At 34.2% G+C, this 18,549-nt stretch overlaps 1 protein-coding gene across 12 annotated transcripts in view; it reads right to left on the bottom strand.

Moving 5' to 3' along the window:
• Abi3bp (ABI family member 3 binding protein) overlaps positions 1–18,549 on the bottom strand; it is a 238,438-nt gene that overhangs the window by 178,701 nt on the left and 41,188 nt on the right. For all 12 annotated transcript variants that reach the window (XM_076866958.2, XM_076866959.2, XM_076866960.2 and 9 more), the window contains exon 2: positions 4,367–4,546. In XM_076866958.2, the coding sequence (XP_076723073.2) occupies positions 4,367–4,546 (180 nt within the window). The remainder of the gene's footprint in view (positions 1–4,366; positions 4,547–18,549) is intronic.

Below are 18,549 nucleotides of genomic sequence, written 5' to 3'. Positions count from 1 at the left end.
GAAAACTTAAAAATGTAAACCAGAAGTGAGAACATTCAGGATGAGAGTCAGAAAAGAAGAATGTGGGAACCTAGAGGACATATTAAATGGGAATCCTGCTTTTTCAATCACTGCAGGACTCTCTTGGCCATTGATATTTAGTCCCAGCAACCTAGGGCAATACTAGTTTTTTTTCTACTGCTGCAATTAGTCCTCTAAAATTTTCAGTCAATTTTTATAGAAATTTTATATGAATATGAACTTCCAAAACAGAAAAAGGGATTATTTCATTTTTTTATTTTGCATGTCAGACCTATAAGTGACTTGAAAAATCTGTCTATACTTGATAGATATTAAAATACATGTATAAATGATTGTTTGAAATATTAGTATACAAAGCACTAAATATTAACTTGAACATTTCAGAATATTTCTTGAACATTTCCATAGCAAAATGAAACATAATAATAAACCATTCAACATATGAGATGTGTCAGGCAATGAGGCTTAGTATTCGTTTGATAATCAAAGTAATTTTGATACATTTCAGTGCAACTGAAAAAAAATGCTACTATTCCATTTCAAAAGGAAGAGAAGGAGCTGTAAGTGGTGATTTCTTTCCATAAAGACATAAAAATCCTTTGCTCTCATACACCACCTTGAACTAAGGGATTTCAATTTATCACTTTATGATCATGAATTTACTAACCTGCCCACATCACATCAGTATAAAATAGACCTGTTTCAAATGAACAGATTCAAGAAGGATGCTAGAATAATCTGGTCCATAAAGGCAATCGAATAGAAACACAAATTTCAAACATACAACTTGTGGCAGACAGGATAACAGCCTCTCAAAGATGACCCACATCCTAATGCCCATAACTTGTGAATGCATGAGGTTATGTGACAAAAAAGAATTAAAGTTGCAGATAGAATTAAGGTTGCCAATCAACCAGCCTTAAAATAGGGAGAGTATCCTGAATTTGCCATGTGGGCTCAAGACAATCACAAGAACCACTGATGGTAGAAGAGAAGCGGTCAGGATGATGTGACATGTTATGAGAGGAGCTTTAATTCATGTTGTTGACTCTCAAGTAAAAGAGGAAAGCAGGCACTTTGTGGAAGTTGAAAAAGGCAAAATTCCTCAGAGCCTCCAAAAGGGAATGCAGCTCTGTCCACACCTGGAATTTAGCTCACTGAGACCCATGTTGGACTTCTGACCCGCAACCACAAGGTAAGGTATTTGTAATGTTTTCAGCCCCCAAGTTTGTGGTACTTTGTTACAGCAGCAACAGAAAACTGATACAGAACTGTCTAATCAGTTAAGAGAAATTAAAGTAAACACAATAATGGGAAACCATAATAATCAACTTTAGCAACCAAAAATAACACTTGGAACACAAGTCCATTTTGAAGTAATAAAAGGAAAAGCAAAATATTCCTTGGCATACAAAAATAAGAAAAAAAAAGAAATATGTAAGAAATATGTTTTTCCACTTCCACTAGACTACTAGAAGAGAAAGGGGACTAATAAAATAAATACAGTGATATAAAGTATGGGTAAGATTTTTTTAAATGCCCCCTGGAATAATGTCCTAAGGGTTCTGGAGTCTTTGTCCCTAAAGTTCTTTTAGATATTCAGAGACCTATCTATGTTTTATCTATTCTGCATGGCTCAGATGTTTACTTACCTGACACCAGAGCTTAGATTAAATTAATTAATGCTAGAATTAGAAAATTATCATTTTACAACCCTTGTTTAAAATAATGGATCTGAGATTAAGCAGTCTCCCATGGCCTCCTACAGTCTAAATATTCTACACAGATTTGTGTCCATTCAAATCTGTACCACAAATATTTATTACCTATCTACTCAACATAAATCATTCTGATGTGAATAACCAGAGAACACGACATAAACCTTGACTTTAAGAAAGTCATAGATTAATATTTCCCAGAGTAAACAAATGACCATTGTCAGGCTAGTCATGAAGAAGAATCACAGGAGATGGAGAAGTGATATATTGATTTTTAAAAACCTATCAATATATTAAAAAATCAATGCATTCTTATTGATCCTAAATGAACTATATTATTAGTGATCACTGGAGGTTATCAGGGAACCAACTTATAGCAATGAGAATTGTATGCCATTTTCCCTAAAAACATACAAAGGAAATGAAAAAGTAGATGTCAGAAGAGAGAAAAATCTTTTTTATCATCAGCTTAAAAAGGCAGAAGGAATCCTAGAATTAGAAAATTGTCATTTTACAACCTTTGTATAAAATAATGGATCTGAGCAAGGATCATCATCAGATATTAAAACCCAAGATAATTTTAAAATAGATAAATCAGAATAGAACGTCTAAACATGAACACCAAACAGTCTTAGGATCAGGAAGTGAGACAGACAGCCATTATGTACCTCTTCTTGTGAGTCCCTAGGAATCACATAATACCACTTATAAACTAGTATTTCTCACCCTCAAATAAAACCCAAATCTAAAACAGCCCCCAGATCCAATTATCTTTTCATAGAAAACACAGGGATAAAGGAACCAGTTCAAAAAATCCAGAATAGGAGCTACCAATTAAAGAATGTGGAATTCTATATGCTAAACCACCCAATTTCTCTAAAAATCAAAAGAAAAGGAAGAAACTTAAGAGACATGATCAAATGTAACACATAGGCCTTGTTTAATCCTGATTCCAATAAACCAACCCTGAAAAGCTAGTTTTAAGATCAACAGAGAAATTTAAGTATGAACTAAGTATAAAATGTTATTATAATAAAGGCATGACACTATTAAAATATGTTTCATTGATTAGAGATGCATAATGAAGCACTTTCAGATTAAAATGAAATGTCTGATTATGCTTTAAAATACACCAGCCAAAAAGAAAAAAAAATGTCTGTATGAAAGAATACATAGAACAAGATTAGCAAATCAGTAGCATGTATTCAAGCTGCATGATGAAACTTAAGGGCTCATCACAAGATGCTCTCTCCTATGTTTGAAATTTTCTATGATAAAAAAATTTAAAGGATGAAAGCAACTGTAAATAAATAAAAATTTCCTAGTTCATCTGATCAGTCTTTATTATTGAAAGTGTGAAAGGTTGAAATATTCATGCTAGAAATTTTATTTTTCTGCACATACACATATTCTTAGTAGTAATTTGACTCCTATTACTTTAAGATTGAATTTCTTTCATCTGATATAGAAAGTAAGTTTTCAATTGACCAAATTCCCAATTTACACAATCAAATAAAAATCTATCATAAGTGAAATGTGACTACTAGTGCTCAGTTGAGAGTGCTTCTGGTGCTTTTGTGTGAAGATGAGCCTATATCTTTTGCATGAATGGAGTAGGAAATATTTGTAAACATTCAAATTATTTATGGTTCATGTGAAAAGATTAGTATTATTGTATTTTTTTCCAAAGTGCTAATTCTCACAAATTTTTGATTAAAAAACTAGCAGTTTTGCTTTAAAGTGATAATCTTATGTAAAATCTAGTCTACGTGTTTAACTGACAGTATTATCCTCTTGCTTGTTTTTCAAATACAATAGAGACTTCTCTAGGAGAAAAAAGAAGCTGGACAAAACAGATTCATCTTCAACATTCTCTGCCTATATGTGTAGATTCCAGAGCTGGTATAAAGTGGTTGAACTTATAGCATTGAACTTCTGAAGTTCATAGAAAGCCTCTTAAGCAACAATCCCAGCAGTGGAACAAAATATAAATCTCATCATGGATTTTCAAAGTATTCACAACAGAGAACCTCTTTAAAAAAAAATTTAAAGGGATTTTATTTGCAAATAATTTATTTCTGGAGAAGTCGTGAAGGTGACCCACATGCTCAAATTGCATCTGGAGGCAATTAAAATATTTTCAAAGATATATTCAATTTCATAATATATAGAAAAACTTTCATGTTTTTGTCTGAAATATGCTAAATTTTAAAATATGTATTTTTTTTTCTTTTTAAAGGTAGCCTTTTATAAAGAAACACTTAAAAAGTTGTGGCTGTTACCTTCTACCAGAAGGGAGGAAAGACAGCATAAGGCAAGTTAGACTATGTAAATAAATTACATTACAGTGGAATAAGTCTAGTTATTTCAGCTATTTTTTTCTCTTATGCATTAAGCTATGTGGGAGGGATTACAGGTATAATGATAATAAAGATAATTATTATTTTCTCATGTAGTAAAATTTTAATGTAAAGAATTGTGCTATGGGTTGCAACAATTATGAAGATGATTTGGGATTCTAGCATTTGGTCCAGTCAAGGATGTAGAAGAAATGGATACACAAATCTCAAGATTTTGTTATAACCATTACCTCCCTTTTTTCTGAACCTGATCCCCAAATACCTTACCAACTACAGCTTCTGTGTATTTCCCTTCAGTGGGAAGAGGGAAGTACTGGTTTGGAGATACGTTGCTGCCATATCCCAGCAGAAATCCTTCGAGCTTTACATTTGGATTTGGATGTAGGAACTTCAAGAGGATGGAGTCACTGGTGGTATTGATGTGGACTTTAAGGCTTGGCTTTTTGCCTAATGATGGAAACAAACAAAAATATGTGGCTGTTACTTTACCTGTTTTGCATTCCACCAAAATTTGCAGCAAGAGTTAGTTGCTAGAACATTGTTCTGGGAAAGTATGTTCTCAACTTTGCAAGGCTCCTAGCAGACATGCCCAAATGTGCCCAAAATGTAGCCAATTTTGATATTAAAAAAATGAACTTCAATAAGCCCAGCATGGTGGCACACACATGTAATCCCAACAATGAGAGAGGCTAAAGCAGAATTCCACATTGGAGGCCAGCCTGAGCAATTTATTGAGACTCAGGCTCAGAATAAAATTAACAGGGCTGGGGATGTAGTTCTGTGGCAAAGTACCTTTGGGTTCAGTCTCAAGTACTACAAAATTAAATAATAATTTTTAAAATAGCAATGAGGAAAATGGACTTAATACCATATAAAGCAGCTGAGAATAAAAAGTAATCTTGTTGGGTTTCAATACTTGGTAGTTTATTATTAAGCAGGTAATAGGCTTTCTGTTTCAACTCATAGGGAAAGGACCTGGATCTCCTTATTGGTAAAACTGAATTACTGCCAGGCACAGTGAAACACACCTATAATCCCAGAAGTTTGGGAGGCTGAGGTAGGAGAATTGCAAGTTCAAAGCTAGACTCAGCAACTTAGCAAGGCCTTAAGCAACTTAGTGAGACCCTGCCTCAAAATAAAAAATAAAAAGGGCTGGGGATGTGGGTCAGGAGTTGAGTGCCCCCAGGTTCAATCCTTGGTACTAACCTCCCCACCACTATCAAAAACAAAACAAAACAAAAAAACCAAAAACAACAACAACAAAAAACTCTGAATTATTACACTTTGAAACCTTTAGCCCTTTCTGTTCTGGTCTCCAACACCACAGCAACAGGAATTGGTCATGGATAAAGTTGGAAAGGGAGAGGAGAAGGAAGGTTTCTGGTGGCAAAGGTGGTAAATTAGGGAATGCTGGAAGGAAGAAAATGGTTAAGGAGAAAGTGGACTAATTCCATTGGGAGCTCACTGTGTCAATGAGACAATTACATGTAGACGCCCAACAGGGAGTTGAGTATCTAAGTGTGATGCTCAGGAGTGGGGTACAGACTCAACTGAGTGTCATTAGATTATCAGTGACAATTGGACCAACTTTCCCAGAGAGACTGTGAAAGGTGAGAAGGGAGACATTACTTCAATTCTCAAGACATTTTTTTTTTAAACCAATGATGCAATAGGAACAGATAATCACACTAACTAAAGGTCTTGACCAGACAGTAAGGAAACAACATTGTCTTTGGAGCCAGAAGGAACAGGGTTCAAATCCAACTGTTATCATCACTATGAGATAATGGTTAACTCATCACTCTGGCAACTCCCTGAACACGCTTGCACCTAAGCCTCCTGCTTCATAAACAATGGATAACAGCCACCATTCTTGCTGTGTTATTTACAAAGATGAGGGGAAATGGTACAAACTTAAAGCTGGTACATAGCAGTTGTTCCATGATTGCCTACCCATCCTTTAGCCATAGTTCTTTAGCCATCATTCAGAAATCCAAAAACCTTTGTATGTTTTTTTTCCCCCAAGTTCATCTAAATAAATTTGGCAACAAAACTCTGAATCATCCTGAATCCATTTCGTCTGTCTCTGAGCCTGCTCAGTATTACTATTGACATGCTTCACTGTGGAAATGTGCTTAGTTAAGTGGTGCTTACTGGGCAAGAACTCACTAAAGAGGTTATATAACATTTGGTCTAATACTTTTCTAAAATGCCTCAAATTTGTGAATTCCAAAACATGCCTGACCCTCGGGGTTAGGATTGCAAGACTGAATTATTTTATTATCCACAGATTTACTATTTTAAAAATATCTTGCCTATTGGAAAGATTGCATTTACCAATTTAACAATTCGTATTCTATTTCTCATTAATTGAAGTTTTATATTGTATAAATACCAATCACCACATCTATACAACACTAGTTCCCCAAGGTTGTCATAACTGAGTTTATTCTGCTTCAACCAAAATCAGTCTGGGCAGCCTTAATAAATACAGTTACATAAATGGATTCATACTACTATCTAGAACTAAACTTTAAAAATGTCCTGAAAAAAAAAAAAAAAAAAAAGAAATAGAGGTAGACAAATCTCACTTCACTACAGTATCACCAACTTTATACTTCAAGATCATCATCCAATTCTTTATTTAGAATTAGGAAGTCATGTCCCTTGTTACCTTACCAGATATTACTTCTCCTATTATGACTTCTTACCAAAGCTCATTTGGTTTTGGCCAGTATAATCTTCTTGCTTTATGTAGTACATACCTGGTCCTGGCTCTCCACCTTGGCTCACACTGTTCACCCAGGACAGATTCCCCTATGTTTGGTTTGCCTTCTCTATATCCCTTTACTCATCTGGTTCTTACCTCATTGCTCCTTTCAGTGGTTAGAAAAATGATTAAGCAAGTTTTTTTCCCTTTTATTCCAAATAAGTTTTTGAGTGTTTCTCCAGATGAAAATTTGAAATATTTAGTGATATTTGACAATTTTTGACAATTTCTCCAATATTGGGGGGCTATATCTATGTACCTCCAAAATTAATTTTTAATCTTTAAATAATACTTTTATATCTATTTTTAATAATTCTGGTTTAATGGCTTGGAACCTGAGTCATGTAATGACAGTTATCTTTCAATAGTTTTTAGTAGTTAGAACTCTGGTGAGTGACTTTAGGTAAAGACAATAGAAAATCATACAATGTATTGCAAGCCTAACTCGTATAACATTTCTAAGTAAAGTAGCATATATGTTACCTGGGAAAGTCCAGAAGTAAAGAGAAGTAAGCATGTATGGCAATAGATATGAGAAATAAAAATAAAAAATAAATGCAAGCATTGTATAAAAACAACACTAATTTGCCTTGGGGGAGGGGAGGGAACTGCACATTGGCAAAGTAGAATCTTGGCCCTGTGACAATGGTTTCTAATCCTCTGTTTGCAACAAACACCCTAGGGTATCTCTAAATATTTCCAAGAATGTTGTGAAATTCTAAAAGAAAAGTCTTTCAAAACAAAATTAGAATCAATCCACTTTTCATTTTTGAAAGTAAATATATGCCCGGCAGCATTAAAAACAGTGAGTAGGTCAGAAGGGGTGGGTTTGGAAACAACAGGTTTTTAAAAATAGCATTGTAAATTCAAGATATCTCTCTGAATCTACCAGAGTGGGCAGGTTGCTGTTGTTTCAGAGAAGCTGTGGTCAGTTCCAGTCAAGTTCTGTAAAGAAACAGCCCAAACTCAGGGTACTTAGTGAAGCCAGCTAAACTGTCATGGGCATCCAGTCATGGACTTGTGAGAAAGGAGTCACCGTTAAAGTATATTCAGTAGGAGGGATTTTTTTCATGTTTGATCTGTCTTAAGATAATCTTATACTTTTCACAATGTTTCAGAACATGTTCTAAATTGTTGATATCAGGTTGGTCAAGATGATAAAATTACTTCAAGACTGCAAAGTATTAAAAAAAAACCTGCAAAATATTCAAACTCTTCTAAAAGTAAAGAATATTTATTAATGTACAAACAATAATTAACTTGGCTTTATATGTCTCCATGTTTTAAAACATTAATGAAGAAACTAAAAATATTGTAAATAGCAAGTTTGGGCCTGAAGTAAATCTGATATAGAATTAATTTCCTTAGGATATTAAGTGAAAGAAAAGCAGTAATACTGATGTCAATAAAATAATTAGTCATGGGCTGGAGCTGCCTGGAGCTCAGTGGTAGAGTGCTTGCCTAGCAAGTGTGAAGCACTGGGTTCCATCCTCAGCACCACATACAAATAAATAAATAAATAAAATAAAGGTATTGTGTCCATCCACAACTAAAAATATATATTTTAAAAATATTTATAAAATAATGAGTCATTTCAGAATTAAAAGTATAACCCTATTCTTTTTTTTTTTTTAAAGAGAGAGAGAGAGAGAGAGAGAGAGAATTTTTTTTTTAATATTTATTTTTTAGTTATCGGCGGACACAACATCCCTGTTTGTAAGTGGTGCTGAGAATCGAACCTGGGCCGCACGCATGCCAGGCGAGCGCGCCACCACTTGAGCCACATCCCCAGCCCAAAAGTATAACCCTATTCTTACCCATAGTATGTAATGTGTTCTGCCCAAGTTTTACAGTCCCAACCTCTACTTGCTTAGCAACTTATGCTATTATACAAATATCAAAATTTTCTAAGACACTTAATTAAATCAATTCCCATCAATTTTGATATATTATATGAAGTATAGATTTAAAAAATTGACACAGATTTCACCAAATTTTTAAAATTTTGAAATTTCAAAGAACCAGCAAAAAAAAAAAAAAAAAAAAAAAGGCAAACAACAGATTGGTAGAAAATATTTGCAAAACATAAATCTTTTGAATGAATTGTACCCAGAATATATATTCTGTCTATTCAATAAAACAACAAAACAAGGGAAAAAAGGATTTGAATGAATGCACTCGAATAGATTTTTCACTAAAAGCAATATATGGTGACCAAGAAGCACATGAAAAGATGCTCAACATCATGGTCATCAGGTGATTTTCCATCAGAGATCAGGTAGTAAGTATTCAGAGTTGGCAATCTAGAGTTCTCTACCATGACTAATCAACTCTGTCACTGAAGTGCAAAAGTAAGGTATGGGTCTAGATTTGTCCCTCAAGTAACAGCCTTTACCAAATTCGAATCAATATCAAGGAAATGAAAATTAAAACCAAAATGATATACCACACACATAAGAATGTCTAAGATCAAAAGGACTTACAATAATAAATCTTAGGCACAATTTGGAAATTTCACACATTTTAAGTGTGAATATTAAATAGGATAGCCACTTATGAAAACTGATGAGAAATTACCAAAAAGCCATTGATTTCATTTCTGGGTATTCTATCCAGGAGAAATGAAACTATATCTATACAAAAACTTGTGGCAAATATTCAAAGTAGCATCAACCTGGAGACACACCCAAATATCCATCATCAACTGAGTGGATAAACAAAATATGGCTCATTCATACAATGTGATAAGATTCAGCAATAGAACTGAGTAAACTACTAGTTCTATATGCAACATGATTGAATCTCTGGCATGCCATTTTGCCACTGTAGAATGGGTCATGACCGTCTATATCTCTGTAACCATGTTATACAGACTGCCTGATGGAAAGTTATTCAATCATCTTGCAATTATACCATTGGTAGAAGTAACAGTGCCTAATATTATTAGTTATCATTCAACAAATTATGTATACACACACATATATATGTACAGATACTTGAGTATGATGTGTGTGTGTATCATTATGAAAGTTCTCAGGCATTGACAAAACCTAAATTAACAATACTGTATCAAATGTATTTTATGTCTTTGATAGAAGGTGGGTTACATATGGAAAACACTCTAATGCCTCGTGGTCACACCAGCAGATTAAAACAAAAACTTAAGCTATAAATGTCTTAATCAGGAAAATTACTACCTAAAGACATATTCAAAAGCTTCCAAAAATTATAGTTCATTATATATTTTAACATTACAGTTTAATGATATATAAACTACAACTTTAATGTCGGACTTGGCAATAGTTTAACATTTGCCTTAGAAAGTGAAAGCAATTCTTAGGAAGTCAAAAGGAAATTGTATAACATAGGTTGGTGCTCAAATGACTCTGCCTGCTCTGGTTCCATGCTCCAAAGAAAGGTACTAGGGAGAAAAAAAAAAAAAAGGAAGAAAGAAAACCATATAAAGTTTCAGTAATTTTTCTGTGGTACCCACAGATTGAACTGAATGGACAAAGGCAATCTACAGCTATCTTCAGTTCCTGATCCTACAGAGCCCATAGTCTATAGCACGACTTTTTCTTATTAACAACATGAAATCTGGTGATTACTAGTGGAAATTTTCTATAACAGAGGGAAAAAAATGATAGCTTTAGTTAAACACCTTGAGAATGAAAATTAAATGTTGCTATAATAAATACTATTAGATGTTATTAAACTTCTTCTGTCAGTCCTTGAATGACCTTTGATCAGGAGGAGAGCCTAAGTGGGATACAGAGATGGGGAAAGCCAGAGTCTATTCTGCAGTGACATGATGCTATATCAGAACAAGGTAGGTAGGTGGAAGGAATTAAATGGCTTCCATACTTGTGGTGTACTGTGGGTGCCCATGCAGACTTGCAATTAAAAACAGAGAAATAGCTAGGCAAATCCTGTCTAAATTCTAAGTTAAGGGATAGTGGTGGTGGGATACCCTGTGTAGGATAGATATGGACATAGAACAACAAATATTTTGGATATAGTGCTCCCTTATTTACAATAAAATTCTTTTTCCATACATTTAAAGCATGAATGTTGAATCAGGAACTTGAAAAAAGAACAATAGAGGGAAAGAGATTCTGGACATTCAGGAAATAACAGCAAAGAGGTAGAGAGAAGGCATCCTTACTTGTGTTTCATTAAAAGAAAAAAAAATCTGAAAACATAAGAAAAAAAAATCCTGTGAGAAATTGTCAGTATAAATTCATGAGTTACAATATTTTTTAAGCAACATTAAGTGTGTATGTCTGTGAATGTGTGTGTTAGTTCCAAATGAAGTAAAGGCCCAGCAATGAGTATCTCCAGTGCCTGGAATGTAGCCTTGCTATAGTTTGCATCTTAAATGTTCCCTGGAGAGCCATCTGTTAAAAACTTGTTCCATTGGATGGTACTATCAGGAGGTGGTAGAACCTTTGAAAGGGGACTCTGGGGGAGGTCTCTAGGTCATTAAAAAAAAGAAAAAGAAAAGAAAAAGAAAACAATCCTGATTACCACCAGTAGATAAAGCAAAATTTTCACAAATGTGAAAAAAAATGACACTTAATACAGAGAAAAAATGTAATAAAATCCCAGAAACCATCTGAACAGTTGCTCCAGTGCTAGGAATGAGGTCTTTAAATAAATTTAGATTTTCATTTACTCAGACATGATCATGTTAGTAAGAAGCACCAACTAAGGTGTCTCAGGATTCCAGTTCCCAGGCTAGCAGAACAGCACAAGGCCTCTCCAGGATTTCTTGAATTGAGCTTTCCAGTGGAAAGGATGTTCCCACATGCAACATGCTCTCAGAGTTCAAGAAATGATAATTCCCTGCCCATCGGGAGAGCTTCCCTCATAAAGCCACACCTGGGCAATTCTCATGAAGACCTAATTCCCAGGAGTCAACTAGTTAACTATTTATTAGGACATTATCGTTACCATATATCCTGAGGATGTTTGCATATTGAATTTAGAAATGCTTTAAGTCCAGAGGGAAAATCTTTTCTTCCTAATGGAGCACTTCATATCCATTTGCTCAGCTGTTGGTATAAATGAGTTCCATTTCAACCCAAATAACCCCAGTTTCCACCTTGGTCAGAATTCCCAGTGCTGTTATTCCTCAGGCCAATACTTCACCGTCTGGTGACTTTGGATGCCTGAATGAGACAGATTGAAAATGCCAGTGTTGACATTTAAGCACCATTTGGCAAAGTTAATAATTTTACCAAAGGAGCAAAAAACTTCTTTACCTACTTTTTAACCCAACCAGCAGCCAAATAGGAAAATTACATTTTACAGACAACCTTCTAATTCAGCAGCTTCTCATTCTGAAGACATCTCATCCTGAGGCATATACTGTCATAATCCCTTAATCTGAATCTCTCAAATTGTTCTTTGAAGTCTGTATTATGCTAATTTGAGAAGGAAAGAAGTGCAGTGGGATGGTGGGAGGGACTACCACATGCAATCAATAACCATATAATTGAAATAAGTGCATGGGGGTAGTTTTCAAATGACAAAAAAGAAAAAAAAAGTTAAGGTAAAATTTTTATTTTCCTTGAGGAAGGCAATGGTTTTGAATGATTTGTTCCCTTCCAAAACTCATGTTGAAACTTAATCCCCATTGCAACACTGTAGGGAGATGCAGGTTAATGGGAGGTGTTTAGGTCCCTCCTATTAGGCCATTAGAATGGATTAATGCCACAACCACAGGGTGAATTCAGAATCCCCCCCTTACTTGGTTGCCCTCTTGCCTTCTTCCATGTGATGATGTAGCAAGGCAGTCCTGGCCACATACTGGCACCTGATATTTCTCAGCCTCCAGTTCTGTGAACCAATATATTTCTGTTCATTATTAACTATCAAGCCTTAGGTATTCTGTCAGAGCAGCATAGATCATACTGAAAAAGGGAATATGTATATTTTCTAATCTGCTTTTCATTTGATCCATTCATTAACTACTAGATAATTTGTATTAGTGATATAAATTCAAATATGACTTGTCTGATCACAAAGACTACATTCCAATAAATTAGGCAGATGAATAAGTCTATTTCTGTGTAACATAATTAGTACAATGCAGCCACAGCAGAGAAACTCTAAATGTGATGGAAGGGGTAAAAAGAATGTAAAAATAAAATGCCCTTTTAAGGTTATTTTAGTCATAAAAATAGGTTTTATTTCATGAGGGTATCCCAAATAGAGGTAGGAAAGTGATGGAGAAAATAATGCATGTCAAAGTATATTCGTAACACCTTTTATGTGCCACTTAGAAAACCTGTGGATTCTTAGTAATTTTTAAAATGCATGTAAAGAAAGACATCAACAGACTAAGGAATTCAACAAGACTTATTGCCCTTCTTTTTCTGTTGATTTTTGAAAATCCACAGAGAGGATTTGCTTCTATTCTCTTGCTATATAAAGAAAGAATTAATAGCTATGGGCTCTCCAAATGGAAGGTGAGTGCCAGTGTTGTGAAAGTGTGGTCCCCTGATTAGAGAGCTGGTATCACTTGAGAACTTGTGAGAAGTACAAATTCTTAGAAACCATCTTAGTTATACTGAATCAGAAACTCTGGGGTAGATGCATCAATCTGTATTCCACAAGCTACTTGAGTAATTCTAATGCTTGAGTAATTGAGTAATTCTGGTAAGAACCATTACTGTTTCCAAATTCAGTGCATCAAAATGAAATTAACGAGCCCAATGTCATTTGAAAGACATTTACAGATATGTAATACAGTGTGGGGGAAAAAAAAGACCTCATTCACAACTCTGTTCAATTTCCTGTCATTAGAATTTTTCATATATTTTAGCCTTTGAACAAATTTTGTGAATTATAATCAACTAGAATTTATAATTTCTGGAGACACTTCAGGGAATATATTAAAAAATATTTGAATATTACTGTGACCTTTGAGAATCCATTTCATGTCTTTAAATCCAACTAATTCTTAGAAGAAAAGATGAGTATTTTTCCAATATTAGAAAAAAAAAAGTTGAAAACAAATGTGCAGTGCCCATCCATACAGCCACAACCAAAAGTCAATGATTCCTATATTACTAGCTCTATCACATTTTCCCATCTCTCCATCCTTCTATTCATCATTAATCCATCTTATTTTTAATGAATTTCAAAGTAAGATGCACTTTAGTAGCTTTAGTCCTAAACATTTCAATATGCATATTAACTACAGTTTAATATGTATTTATATTTCTTTTTAGAATTTACAAATAATAAATACATAAATCCAAACTATACTTAACTGATTTTGTCCAAATGCCCTATGTTTATGGAACTCAAACCAATAACAAGATTTAGAACATCACCATCAACTCAAAAAGTCTCCTCATGCCCCTTCCCAGTTACTCCTACCCATCCTCCCAGAAAGATTCATCCACTACCACAGATTAGTGTTGTGCATTCTAGACTTCAATTTAAAAAAATCACACAGTAGGCTGTCTTTTTCATAAGACTTTTTTAGCCCTCAGGACAATGGTTTCAAAGATTTCCCAACTTTGCTCAATGCATTGGTTGTTTTTTGTTGTCACTTTCACAGGAAGAGCTTCAAAAATCAACATTTTTACATCTTTTGAGTTGTCATTCCAGATATTTATTTGTATGTTATTTACCAGGAAAACAAAACTAAAACTCTTCCATTTATCATAGAACTTAATGATAACATTTAAGTAAATGCAGATAAAACCATATCATGATTTTATTTTCACTGGAGAGCTAAGGACTGAGCATAATACTCATGGTCTTTGACACCTTTCCCACTCCTGCTGAGCTGATAGAAAACAAGACATGGCCAGCCCCTTCCAACAACAGAGTGTAATGTTGTCTTTCCTATGTCTAAGAATGATTCTCACAAATATTAAAGTAGGTAAGCTTAAACATGTTTCATATGAAAAAAAAATTTGCTTGCCTCTACAATTCTCAGAATGATCAGGTTTCAAAAACCAAGCTTAAAAAAAAATAAACACACACACACACAAAACAAAAGAAAGAAAAGGAATCAACCAAATAATATCATTCTATTTGGGTGATTTCCCAAAAGGATTGGTACTCCTTTTCCTATCCTTCTTTCAATAACTTCAATTCAAGCACACAAGTAGTTCACTGACCAAGTAGAAGTTGAATTTAATTAAAGTGCTTCTTTATGGGGTAAAGTAGAAAATCCACAACTTCTACCAACCCACATAAGAGATAAAACCCACATAAAAGATTAAACATTTCCATTGTGATAACATTGCTCCTGGAGCAAACTAAAAGTGTTCTTGTTAAAACATGTCACAAAACTGTCTTAAATAGGGACTTTTTACAAACACATCAGCAGGAGCTGGAACACATGGCTTCACGAGCTATCGTTTATCAGTCATTTGGTATCTTCGTGAGTTGTAATTCGTTTAGTGAATGCATACCCAGTGTTCATGTATATAGCTGTTTATTTTGAGATTTCACTATCAAAAGTCTTCCAGGAAAAAGGCTAAAATGCCATGAGAGCATAAGCAGGTGGCCTTTGGTACTAACACAGAGCAGGCTGTGAGCCTTAAGGAGGCTTCAGGGAAGGCTGTTAAGCTGTTAACCTCACAGCAGGGCATTCCCTCTTAATGGGATTGTGGAAGAAACAGAAGGGGTTCTGCCATAAGCTTTGCCTTTTACTGTGATTGACCTTATGTCACCTGTCATAAGGTCAATCACAATAAGACTGATTTTTCTCCTCTGTAAAATGAACTGTAGAATCTCAAATCCATTCTTGATCTAATTTTCAAGGAGATCTCCTAACATTCAGACAAAATATTGTCTTCCTATTAAAATGCAGGAAGATCCAAAGAAATCACAAAATGAATTTTTATGTAAACATTCTTCTAATAATCTCTAGATAATATTTACTTCTTATGGGACTCCAAAATTGCACTTCAAATACAAAAACTTTTTCATAGACATATGGAAAGAATATGTGTGATTGTCACATATAATACATATTATAAAATTCACCCATTTACAGTGTACAGTTTGATTTTTGTGAACTTATATAACTTAATGGATTTTTAGAATTTATTACACTTACTATAATCCATTCTGAGAACATTTCCATGACTTTAAAACATTCCCATTTACAGTCAATCTCTGCTCCTAACCTTAGCTTCAGGCAACCATTGGTCTATTTTGTTTTTTGGTAATTTAATATAAATTGACTCATAGAACATGGAGTCTTTTGTATCTGGCTTCTTTCACTCAGCATAATTTTTATGAGATTCATCCATCTATATTGTATCACTGGTTCATTCTTTTTTATTGCTGGATAGCTTTTTATTTTATGGATATATTACATTTTCTTCATTCCTCAGCTGATGGATATTTGGATTGGTTATTATGAATATGCTACGAAAATTAATGTACAAGTCTTTGTGTGGACATATGTTTCTATTTTTCTTGGATAAATAAGTAGGTGTAAAATTGCTGGGTCATATGGTAAGTTTATGCTTAACTTTTTAAGAAACCCAAACTTTTTCATTTTTCTATTATTAAGATAGTGATTTCTTCTCAAGAACAGTCCAAATTGTGATAGCAATAAGAGTATAGCTCATTTTTTGAATTGTCACTAAATATATATTATATAATAAAATCCATAATTTTCAACCCATGGTGCTATGATTTAAAGGTGTCTCCCAAGGTTCGTGTGTTGGAAATTCAATTTCCAATGCAACAATGTTGAGAGGAGGGACTTTCAGAAGTGATTAGGTCATAAGGACTCATAAATGGATGATGTCATTATCATGGGAGTACATTCATAATTTTAAGAGTGGGTTTGTTATAAAATCAGTTCAGTCTTTTCTTGCCCTCTCTCCCCATGTGATAACTTCCACCATGTGTCAAAGCAGCAAGGGAGCCCTGAGCAGGTGCCAGTTTCATGCTCCTGGAATTCCCAGCATCCAAAACCAAGAGTCAAATAAATTTCTGTTCATTATAAATTACTCCATCTATGGTATTCTATTATAGCAGCACAAAGCAAAGACATTGGGACATCTCTTTAGTCATTAATGAAGACCACTTACTTTGTTATAATAAATATTTTAAAGTACCACAACTCCAATTTATCCAGAACCTAAGAGAGAAACTTTTGCAAAACAATAGTTATCATTGACATTCATAGCAGTGATTGGTGAAGGATAAATTACTGAGTTGTTTTCTAAATCGCTAGTCATTCTAGTTTTAAGACTACCTATATGAGTTATGAATATTTGTGCATCCCAAAATTAACCAATCCTGGAGAGATTAGATTCATTATTATTTGTATTTAAAATTAAAGTGAAATTTGATGAAAACTTCATCCTTGTGAAACAAATGCTCCAGTTCTGTTCTTCTGATTACGGAAATAAAAAGCTATCTATAGTGACTTGGGTCTGACTGCAACTGTGATAGTTTATAATTATTTCTTTTTTCATAGTAAGAATTAAAACACTTCAAATGCCCAAAATGTTTTTCAATATTAATAAAATCTTGCCATTTCTGATGACGTACATATCTGAAATGTGTATATAGCTCTTGCTGATATCTGTGACGGTTTATGATTAATGCAGCATTTGGACTTTCCTAAGTGAGGAAAAGAAAGCCAAAATGGCTTGGCATCATTTTCTACCATTCTGACATTATTAAAATTTTCTCATCTTACATGATGGATGTGACCCAAGCTTTAGACTAAGTGCTTAAAATAGAATTTTATAACATTTTTTAAATGCTAGCAAAATCTAACTGAATGAATCAATTTTGGGGGAAAAAAGTCTTTGACTTTAAGTTATAGAAATAAGAAGGAAGCATGCCTTACAACTTGTTTTTTTTTTTTAATGTTACAAAGTTTCTTTTAATTTTTCTTATATTTAGAACATAGGAACTATAATGAATTTCCATTCAAAACTCTAAACCTGAAAATGAAGAAATTAGATTGTGCTTTGACTATCCATGGGAGAATGTTCCTTAGATAATGCAAACATGAGTCTCCAAGTGGGATGAATTAATTTATATAGTAAGGAAGAGAGGCTAGGAGTCATAATAAGGAACTGAAATAAGTTGACCATTAGGTAGCAGAAGCTATGAGGCTGAGAATAAAAATAGAACTCAAGGCAGTTTATTGGTAGCAGGAAACAGACTTAACACAAGGGAGCACGAGAACAAAAATCCAAGATTATACTGTTGAGGTGCCCAGAGCTTCCATGGCCCAGTAACTGCTGTGACCTGAGAGACAACAAATTTAAAGTGTGAACAGGAATGAGTCAGCCCAAGCCTCAGTGTGCATATGGAGAGGGGGACCAGGAGCAGCATTCAGGCACAGGGAGCTGCCTGAGCAGAGGCTTTGAGGCAAAATTAGTGAGTTTAAAAAAAGATATCTGTGGCTTGGACATAACAGGTCAGGGGTATACAATGAAGCTACCGAGGACAGAGGAGTCAGATGTCACAGGTTCCCTACAGGTCACGTTAAAAGACACACCAGTGTGTTATAAACAAACCTAAATTATTTTCCCTAGTTAAACACACACACACACACACCCCAAATTTCTGAGAAGTTAATTTGAAATTTAAATCTTAGACAATTATAGCCACATGATAAAAATGTTGCCTCGCGAGCCCTTAAAGCAAGCAACTCAAATGCCCAGAGCAAGAT

The sequence above is a fragment of the Callospermophilus lateralis genome, chromosome 10, assembly GCF_048772815.1.
Source record: "Callospermophilus lateralis isolate mCalLat2 chromosome 10, mCalLat2.hap1, whole genome shotgun sequence".
Classification (NCBI taxonomy): Eukaryota; Metazoa; Chordata; class Mammalia; order Rodentia; family Sciuridae; genus Callospermophilus; species Callospermophilus lateralis.
The sequence above is the reverse complement of the archived record's forward strand: the minus strand, read 5'-3'. Positions and strand labels throughout refer to the sequence as shown.